We start from the raw sequence: 10,000 nt of genomic DNA, 5'->3' as shown, positions 1-10,000 counted from the left end.
GCAAGCAAGCACACACACACACACACACACACACACACACACACACACACACACACACACACACACACACACACACACACACCACGAACCCAAACACCCACATTTACCAAGGTAATCACATACAGATGAGAACATATACACAGACAATGAATGTAGTTGAAATGTATTAAATCCAGTCCAAATCCAATACAACTTGATTCATTCCCAAATGGGCAATTAAACAGGCGTTTTAAAAGCATTTGCAAGGCACACACACATGACATAAGGGAAATATGCTTCAGACTGAATGGTAGGGGTTTGGTATGTGGGCAAGAATTGTGTGTGTGCGTGTGTGCGCGTGTGTGCGCGTGTGTGCGCGTGTGTATGTGTTTAAGTTGTTGTTGTCGTGTGTGTGATTGTTAAGACCTTTGGCAAGTCTCCTCTGCCTGCCCAACCCACTCCAACTCACCCTCTGATTGGAGCAGCCATATATAGCCAGGAGAGTGGTACATTGATGGAGGGGGTAAAAGAGAGAGAGAGAGAGAGAGAGAGAGAGGGAGAGAAAGAGAAAGGGTGTAGAGAAACTCTGTGGCCTTGTTCTCACACACATTCCCCCCTCGCTTTTTCCTCTCATTTGTCCAACATCCCTCGTTCACTCTCTCCCCCTGCCAAGCTTCTCCTCCCAGCTCTGACTGAGCACAGATTCCAACTGAGTGAGATAAAGAGAGAGAGAAAGAAACAAGGAGGGAGAGATGGAGGGATGGAGCATGGAGCGAAAGTGTTTTGTGAAAAAAACTGTGGGACCATAGGGAGAGGGCGTGTATTGTGTGTGTGTGTGTGTGTGTGTGTGTGTGTGTGTGTGTGTGTGTATGCGTGTTTGTGGACTTTGTGAGAAGAGGAGAGGTAGTGTGTATTTATCTTTGTTTTGGGACAAAACCGGAGGGAGGGAGAGTGAGAGAACTGTAAACAGAGATTTGGGGAATTTGGGAAAAAGTGCAAAAGAGTGAAGAAGAGAGAGAAAACATTATAAACATGGGGATTTAGGAAACGAGAAAGCGGAGGGGGATAGCAGGAATGGGGGGGGGGCATAGAGAGACAGCTGTGGAATGATATCATCAGAATTTATCACTGTTCTCATGGATTAGTGCATACAGTAAAGCATGTGTGTGAGATAGAATGTGTGTGTGTGTGTGTGTGTGTGTGTGTGTGTGTGTGTGGAAGAGGGATTGTTGGATCTAGGTAACTACCATGGAAATTGCCTTGAGTCTGTGTGCATGTGACTGTTCTATCAGTTGGCTACAGTTCCTTAACTGACAGATCATTGAGAATGCAGAACTAAAGAACTAGAATCATCAATGAAGACCTCTGCAAACTGAACCTAAAATGCAAATCTATGTTGTCTTAGACTATATTTCTATGCTTAGAGTCATGGTTATCGTCATGTCAGCTGGAGACATGCTGTCTGCACAAACACTCAGGGCCTTTCCCCTAATCCCTGTGTGTGTGTGTGTGTGTGTGTGTGTGTGTGTGTGTGTGTGTGTGTGTGTGTGTGTGTGTGTGTGTGTGTGTGTGCACATGCTTGCGTACATTCATGTATGTCGTGCACGAGCTGTGTGTGTGTGTGTGATTTCTCAGCCTTAATTAAGACTTGCTTTAATTTCCTGATGACAGCAGTGATTGGTGGAGCCTCACAGCCTTGACCCTCAGTTTACTACCACATAAACTGAACCTCCATAGAAGGCTTGTCGTTGCCCTTAGACCACGTCTAACCTCCATAGAAGGCTTGTCGTTGCCCTTAGACCACGTCTAACCTCCATAGAAGGCTTGTCGTTGCCCTTAGACCACGTCTAACCTCCATAGAAGGCTTGTCGTTGCCCTTAGACCACGTCTAACCTCCATAGAAGGCTTGTCGTTGCCCTTAGACCACGTCTAACCTCCATAGAAGGCTTGTCGTTGCCCTTAGACCACGTCTAACCTCCATAGAAGGCTTGTCGTTGCCCTTAGACCACGTCTAACCTCCATAGAAGGCTTGTCGTTGCCCTTAGACCACGTCTAACCTTCATTCCCACCGGGCCCTTTCCTTCACCGAATGTTACGATAGAGTCAGTGTGACATTGAGCAAGAGAGAGAGAGAGACAGAGACAGAGACACACAGAGAGAGAGAGGTGGGCGGAAGGGCGGAAGGCTGGTAATGAACTGGTCAGATGGTGTAAGCTCTCCCTCCTGCAGCAGCCCTCAGGCCGGGCTGTAGGGGCTCTGGTTGGCTGTAGCTTTGCTCTGGTTACGTTATCACTTCAGCTTTCATGGTATTCATTTGGCTTTCCAGAGAGTGACTGGTTCAGTATGTTCGTTAGATGTAAATGAAATGGACACCGTGCCCTGCTGCTATAAGAATCATATCCATGAGCTGATGAAGTGAGTTGATTCACTCAGACTGTTGTTCTCTTCCGGCTCTGGCAGGATTAGATCGTTAGTCACTCTGTTAAGTAAACTGTGTTAAAAGTGTTTATCTTCTGATGAGTCCTCCCTGTTGGCCAAACCTGATATGTAACTATGTATTGAATGTCCTAATTTGCGTGTGTGTGTGTGTGTGTGTGTGTGTGTGTGTGTGTGTGTGTGTGATACAAGTGCAGACATTTGTTTATTTATCTAAGGAGCACTTAATACATTTCCTCTGTATACGTGCTATCTGCATGTATAAACTATATAAACCCATCAAACAACTGTCCAACACATGTAAATGTATGTAATGTAATGTAAATGTAACACACACAGAAACACACACACACACACACACTCACACCCACACCCACACACCCACACCCACACCCACACACCCACACCCACACACACACCCACTATTTAGACTGTAAATCAGATGACTACTGTACTTAAGGGTGGGATTCATATGTTAGTGATTGATTCTCATCAATTAGATTTATATTGACTGTTTTTAACATCAATAACATGAAACACTACAAACATTATAGCATACATTATTTTCTAAGTTTGTTTGAAGGTGTTGTTTTACTTTGACTTTTCTGTTTTACTTTTACATTCCCCTCTGAGCACCCATCCTCCCCTCTTCCTGTCCCGCTCCCTCTCTCTTTCTCTCTCTCTCTGTTGGAGTTTGTTTAGACATAGAGATAGTGGGGAAGTATATTTAGACTACATATTCCACTGTCTGAACACTAAGCTTAGAGAGAGAGGGGGTGGGGGGGAGGGGGGGGGAGAGAGAGAGAAGGGGAGAGAGGGAGAAGATGGAGGGAGTGATTGAACGAGAGAGAAGTAGGAGATAGATAGAGAGGGGGAGGGCTGCCATAGAGCAATTGGGATACAAGAAAGAAGATAAAAATTAAGAACGATCAAGGACATTTAGAAAGAGCAAAGGATAAAGGGTGAGTGAGAAAGGAGAGAGAAATGGAGAGAGTGAGGGGCAGAGGAAGGACGGAAAAAGTAAAGAGGATAATAGGGACAGTGAATCTCTCTCTCTCACCCTCTATTTTCTCTCTCACTCTCTCTTTCTGTCACTGTCTCCAGTCTAATCTCTCAAAGATAACTTTGACAGGCGGAAAGAGAGAACAAGAGAGGGAGGGGAGAGGGGTGGGAATTCTCTCTCTCTCTACCTCCCTCTCTCACCCTCCCTCTCTCACCCTCCCTCTCTCTCTACCTCCCTCTCTCACCCTCCCTCTCTCTACCTCCCTCTCTCACCCTCCCTCTCTCACCCTCCGTCTCTCTTTGCAACTCTATCACACTGTGCTGACAGAGACAGCAAGAGAAAGGCAGGGGGACAGAGAAAAACAGGGATGAGGGGAAAGATATCACAAATAAATTGATTCATGGATTAATAAGTTATCTTCTATTTTTATAGTTTATAGTATGATTACAAATACATAGAAGTCAGATACACAATATCCATGTTTCATAGTACATTAGGCTACAGTCCACGTCTCTTATGCGGATTCAATCGTTCCTAAACAATTTGTTCCTCATAACTGATCTGTAAAGGGCAACTACTGTATATACAGTACAGTAGTCAGTATAGGAATGTTTCAGTTTTGACCATTTTAAGTGGGTCTGCGAGGGCTTGGCACGCAAAGAGCCTAAGGGACATTTTCCACATTTTACAGGAGAGCCAAAACAAAACGTTGGTTCTAAACCACTGTATGATGAATGTTGTCACGTTTGGGACAGGAGCCATGTTGAAAAATGGCTGCCACTTGAGGAGCACTGAGATGAACTGTTGACCCCTGTTCTGTCTCCCTGACAGAAGATCCTTCATAATGACTCAAAACCAAATGGCCCTTTAACCCCTTTGAGCTCATCCCTGTACCAACCCCTCACACACACACGCACACACGCACGCACGCACACACACACACACCTCACACACATACACACACATGCACGCACGCACACACTCACGCACGCACACACACACACACACACACCTCACACACATACACACACATGCACGCACGCACACACTCACACACACACACACACACACACACACACACCCGTTACACACACACACACACACCCAGGGGGTATTAACCCTTGTATCACCCCTGTCCCATCAAACTAAAAAAGAATTATTACAGTAGAGCCACTCACAGTCTAGGGCCCCCTGTTCCTTTCTTTTATCTCTCCATCCATCTGTCTATCTCTACCTCCACTACACTCATTCACTGTCTCTGCCCCTCCGTCCTCTCAGTCACACTCCCCTCCTCTCCCTCCATCCATCCTGTTTTTCATGTGGGATTCTCTGCATTCTGTACTTGTCTATTCATCTGTCCATCTCCAGAATGCCCGAGCCCTCTAATTTCCTCTCTTTCCTCGGGCCTACTCTTCTCTACTCTCTCTTTTCTCAGGCTTTCCTTCTCTCTCTCTCCTTTTCAGTTTCTTCCCCTCCTCCCCAAAGTATGCTCTCATTCACTGCCCTTCAAAAGATTGAAAAGATACTTCAAACTCCCCCCAGTTGCCAATCCAGTGCCTTGAAGTCATTGAACAAGTGCATCCATACTGTTCATAGGGGAGAAGGTAGTCAACTAAAACTCTCTCACAGTGACGGTGAGAGGTTGTATACTGTAGTCTGGCTGTAGTTTCCTGAACACATGGTAAGAAGATCAACGCTCAGCTGCATCTCCTCCTCGCCAGATGAGTCCACACGCACACACACACACACACACACACACACACACACATACACTGAATTCTAGACAGGTGATCTCATGATTGGAATTTCACAAAGTGATATGACTTGGACCGGCGTGTGTGTGTGTTTGTGCGCGTGCATGTGTGTCTGGTGCATGAGTGTGTGTAACCCCTCTCTCTGTGTGTGTGTTCCAGTGGGAGTGGATAAGCAGTGTGAGCTGACTTGTAGACCGGCTGGATATCGTTTCTACGTGCGTCAGGCTGAGAGTGTGAAGGATGGAACACCCTGCACTAACACCAGCACCAACGACGTGTGTGTGGGAGGGCGATGCCTGGTGAGTGTGTGTGTGTGTGTGTGTGTGTGTGTGTGTGTGTGTGTGTGTGTGTGTGTGTGTGTGTGTGTGTGTGTGTGTGTGTGTATTGGGTGATCATGGGTAGGTACAAGGGGAACTCATTACTTCCTAAACCCAGTGACACTCTCCCCCCCAAAAAAATACTTTCATAACCATCCTCTACTTTCTACCCTACCCTGGGCCTCCTCTCTCTCTCTCTCTTTCCCCCCTCCCCCTCCTCTATCGATATCTTTTTCTCTTTCAATCCTGCCTCTCTCTCATTCCACCCTTCTCTCTCTTTGGCATGAGTTTGGGTCTGGAACAGTTACCAAAGCATTTTTAAACAAACAACAATGAAATAAACACTGGCAATGGATGTGAAATGTCAACAACAGTAGAATGATTATTCTCCTTCTCCCTGTCTCCACCCCTCCTCCCTTTACCCTCTGTCTGTCTGTCTGTCTGTCTGTCTGTCTGTCTGTCTGTGTGTGTGTGTGTGTGTGTGTGTGTGTGTGTGTGTGTGTGTGTGTGTGTGTGTGTGCGTGTGCGCGTGCGTTTTCTCCCTGCCCCAGTCTGAGGGGTGTGATGGAGTGTTGGGTTCGGGCCTGGTGATTGACAGGTGTGGTGTGTGTGGAGGGAGAGACGTCTCCTGTCGAAAGGTGACCGGAAGCTTCCAGAACACCTCAGTTCCCCTTGGTTACCACAAAATCTTGGACATCCCACCTGGAGCCACTGCTATCAACATCACTGCAAAACGAGCCAGCTCCAACTACCTGGGTAACACCCACACGCACACGCACACGCACACGCACACGCACACACACACACACACACACACACACACACACACACACACACACACACACACCCACCCACCCACCCACAGATTTCAGACCTAGACCAGCTCCAGCTTTCTGGGATGAAAGCTCTGCTGCTCTGGCTAGCCTCAACGTTGTTGGAGAGAGAGATGCAAATTTGAAAAATTAATTTTGGCTTATGAATGTGTGTGCACTGGCTTATGCTAGTGGTGTAAATTCTTTGGCCAAGCAGCAGAGTGCAGATAAAGCTTGTATTGTTAGAGCTCACTGGGGCCCAGTGGAGATCCCTGTTTGCTTGTCTGCTGTTTGTTAATGAGACTACACTCCACTGTCTGGGTTTGTCTGTCTGGCAGTGTGTCTGTTCTATGTGTGTGTCTGTGTGTGTGTCTGTGTGTGTGTGTCTCTGTGTCTGTCTGTGTGTGTGTGTGTGTGTGTGTGTCTGTGTGTGTCTGTGTGTGTTGGGGGAGTCTACGAGTCTACTGTGTTTGCGCTTCTAAGGATTTACTGGTTTGTAGACTAAACATGACTTTTAAAGTAAAGAAAACCTAACCCTTACCCTCTTCCTTTCCATCCTGCCCTCCTCACTTCCTTCCTCTACTCTCCCTCTTTCTGTCTCCCCCTCTCCTCCTCCTACCCTCTCCCATCTCTCCCCCTCTCCCCAGCTCTGCGCAGCGGCACAGGGACTTCAGTGGTAAATGGCCGTTGGGCTGTGGATCCTCCAGGAGATTACCAGGCAGGGGGGACCACCTTCACCTACACCCGCCCCAGAGCCAACCCTGATGGGCAGGAGGAGAGGGGAGAGACCCTCACTGCTCCAGGACCCACTTCTACACTACTGCAGCTATATGTGAGTATAATAGAGACACAATACACCTGGGTAAAACACACACACACACACACACACACTTACACAAACATTCCCACAAGTATCAAGCAAGGGCATTCCATGTTTGTTGATTCAGTGAGGTGATATGCTGCATTCAGGGTTGAAGCCTGAGAGCCCTGTGCTGTGCCATCCTGTAGTTAATATACTACATCCCCTAAATGCTAGAGCATTAGCCTAGCATTAGCCTGGGCTAAGGAGAGCTATAGTAGGACTTGGGCTAAGCTAGCCAGGGCTCAATAATAACAGCCATAACCCCAGGCTAACATCTTATTAAAGAATTGGATTCTTCTGGAGTGTTCTTAGTGTGGGTCGTTGGGATAGGGGGTGGGTAAAGATAGCAGGTCTCCCTTGAAAAACCGATATTTAATCTCAATGGAATGACCTGTATTTAGAAAGGGATTAATAAGATATAAATGTTGTATAGAAGAATAGGAGATGAAAAGATGCCGCTGTGGTCGCTATGCAATGCAGATCTAAGTCGATTATGTTTAGACAACCTCGAAAAAGATTTACGACTCTTTCGTTCCTTCCCATTGCACCTTTTTTTTCTCTCTCTCTCTCTATCAATCTTTCTTTCTGTTTCCCCCTCTCCCTCTCTCTCTTTCTCTCGTTCTCTAGATCATATTCCACAAGCAGAACCATGGGATCGACTATGAATTCTACATTCCAGCGGAGAAGAAAGAGGGGGAGAGAGAGAAGCCAAGAGAGAGGGAGGGAGAGAGGCAGAGACCTAGAGAGAGGGAGGGAGAGAGGCAGAGACCTAGAGAGAGGGATGGAGGGAGGGCACCCCTCAGAGACACCAGTGAGTTTATGCCCTTCTTCTTCTTCTTCCCTCCACTATTAGGTTGTGAAGCTCTAGGATGGCCAATTGTTAATAAAGATTGATTTGTTTTTGAAAAGACATCATTTAAAGCTTATGGACACATCAGGGTTTTTTTTAATTTCCTGTTAAAAATCATTCCATGTCAATGGAAGATATGTATAAAATGTCCATTTTACGAGCGCAGATCTCATGATTCATTCGACTCATAATTTGCAGCGAAGACAAAACTACCAGAGTCGGTGATTCAGATTAATGTATTCTCTATCGATGGGTGTGGCTGAGGGGAGGGTGAGAGGAGGGGGGAGGAGGAGGAGGGGGAGGGGGGAGACAAGAAGGGAGATGGGATGAGAGGTTGAGGCTGTGGGTTAAGGGAGAGTCATAAGGGTTTGTGGTTGGGGGGAAGTGAGGGGGTAGAGGGTGAGTCAATGTGTCTGATGGAGGTATTGGAGATGGATGGGTGTGGCAGGGGGGGGGGGTGGGGTGAGGGTGAGGAGGTGAGGGGGACGATAAGGGAAGTGAGATGTTGTCTGGCACTAATGTCCTCCCTCCCGTGACCCTGACATCATCATGATATCATTACCTCTACTCATGCAGAGAAACCAGTGACTCACATTCTGTCTTTCTCTCCTCATTTTTCTTACTGTCTCACTCCTTCCTTGTTCTTTTCCCTCCCTCCTCCCCTTCTCCTTTTTTCACAACCTCTCTGTGTCCTTCTCTTTCCTTTTCTCTCCCTCCCTCTCTCTCTCTCTCTCTCTCTCTCTCTCTCTCTCAGGCACTCTCACTGTGACAGTGGAAGACCCCATCCCTCCTCCTCCCATCTCTTCCTCCTCTGCGGCCTCCTCCTCTTCTTCCTCAGACAGATGGGCGCATGAGAGGTCCCGCTCTCGAGGCTCGGCACCCAATCGCAACGCCCGAATCCCCCCTCGCACGGACCTGCCACCTGACACTCAGCCACCATTTGTGTGGAGGAGAGGCGGGTTCACCGAATGTTCTGTTTCCTGTGGCAAAGGTCAGTTCACACAGACATCCTAATGTGTGTGACTTCATTTTCCTATGTAATAGCTAATCTGTAGTGGAATATCTTGCTGGATGACATCTCCCCCCTGTGGTTGTTGAAGGGAGTTGCAGTTTGATCTTTTCTCTTGTTTGTCTTTCTCTCTCTCTCTCTCTCTCTCTCTCTCTCCAGGCTCCCAGTACAGGGTGATCCTGTGCATCAATCGCCACACTGAAGAGGAAGTCCCCGACAGGAAGTGTGACTCAGCCGCAAGGCTCACCCCGGAGGAGGAGCCCTGCAACACACATCCCTGCCCCCCATTGTGAGTGTGTGTGTGTGTGTGTGTGTGTGTGTGTGTGCGTGTGCGTGTGCATGCGTATATGCGTGTGTGTGTATGCTCACATTTTGTGTATGGTAAAATGATGGACATAGAAGAATCCAAGTCCATATTCCACACCATTGGTTGTGTAGATCCAGCTTTCGGAAAAGGCCTGAAGAGGTCTAACAAAGTGCTTTTCTTTTGTAGTAAAGGCCCTTTATCTGTCTCCCTCCCCCTCTCTGCAGCTGGGAGGCCAGTGCATGGTCGGAGTGCAGTGTGTCGTGTGGTATGGGAGTGCAGCACAGGCAGTTACAGTGCCGACAGAGCTTTGGGAATCGTTCCACCATGGTGCACCCCCAACGTTGTGCCAACCTTACCCCACTAGACCAGACCCAGCCCTGCCAACTCCGCCTCTGCTCCCACTGGGAGATACGCACCAACTGGAGCTCTGTGAGTTAGCTGGGTGTGTGTGTGTGTGTGTGTGTGTGTGTGTGTGCGCGCGTGCGTTTGGTGAGTGTGTGTGTGTGTGTGTGTCATTGTAAACTTTGCTCTAGAGTAAATGTAAATAATGTGGTGTGGTTCTTTTTCATTCCCGGTCAAGTCAATATTTATATACATTTTCACATACACAAGTTCAATTATCTCCTCTCTCTCTCTCTCTCTCTCTCTCTCTCTCTCTCTCAGTGCTCGGT

General features: G+C 47.6%; 1 protein-coding gene across 1 annotated transcript in view; it reads left to right on the top strand.

The window, feature by feature from the left end:
* Window positions 1-10,000, top strand: part of adamtsl4 (ADAMTS-like 4) — a 26,064-nt gene that overhangs the window by 12,166 nt on the left and 3,898 nt on the right. The window contains exons 7-14 of the mRNA XM_083679198.1: window positions 5,332-5,471; window positions 6,041-6,245; window positions 6,949-7,133; window positions 7,791-7,974; window positions 8,768-9,004; window positions 9,182-9,311; window positions 9,554-9,758; window positions 9,993-10,000. The exon at window positions 9,993-10,000 is cut by the window's right edge and continues 166 nt beyond it. Of these exons, the coding sequence (XP_083535324.1) occupies window positions 5,332-5,471; window positions 6,041-6,245; window positions 6,949-7,133; window positions 7,791-7,974; window positions 8,768-9,004; window positions 9,182-9,311; window positions 9,554-9,758; window positions 9,993-10,000 (1,294 nt within the window). The remainder of the gene's footprint in view (window positions 1-5,331; window positions 5,472-6,040; window positions 6,246-6,948; window positions 7,134-7,790; window positions 7,975-8,767; window positions 9,005-9,181; window positions 9,312-9,553; window positions 9,759-9,992) is intronic.

This window comes from Argentina silus (genome assembly GCF_951799395.1).
Source record: "Argentina silus genome assembly, chromosome: 10".
Taxonomy (NCBI): domain Eukaryota; kingdom Metazoa; phylum Chordata; class Actinopteri; order Argentiniformes; family Argentinidae; genus Argentina; species Argentina silus.
Note: the sequence above shows the minus strand (reverse complement) of the source record. Positions and strands in the feature narration are given on the sequence as shown.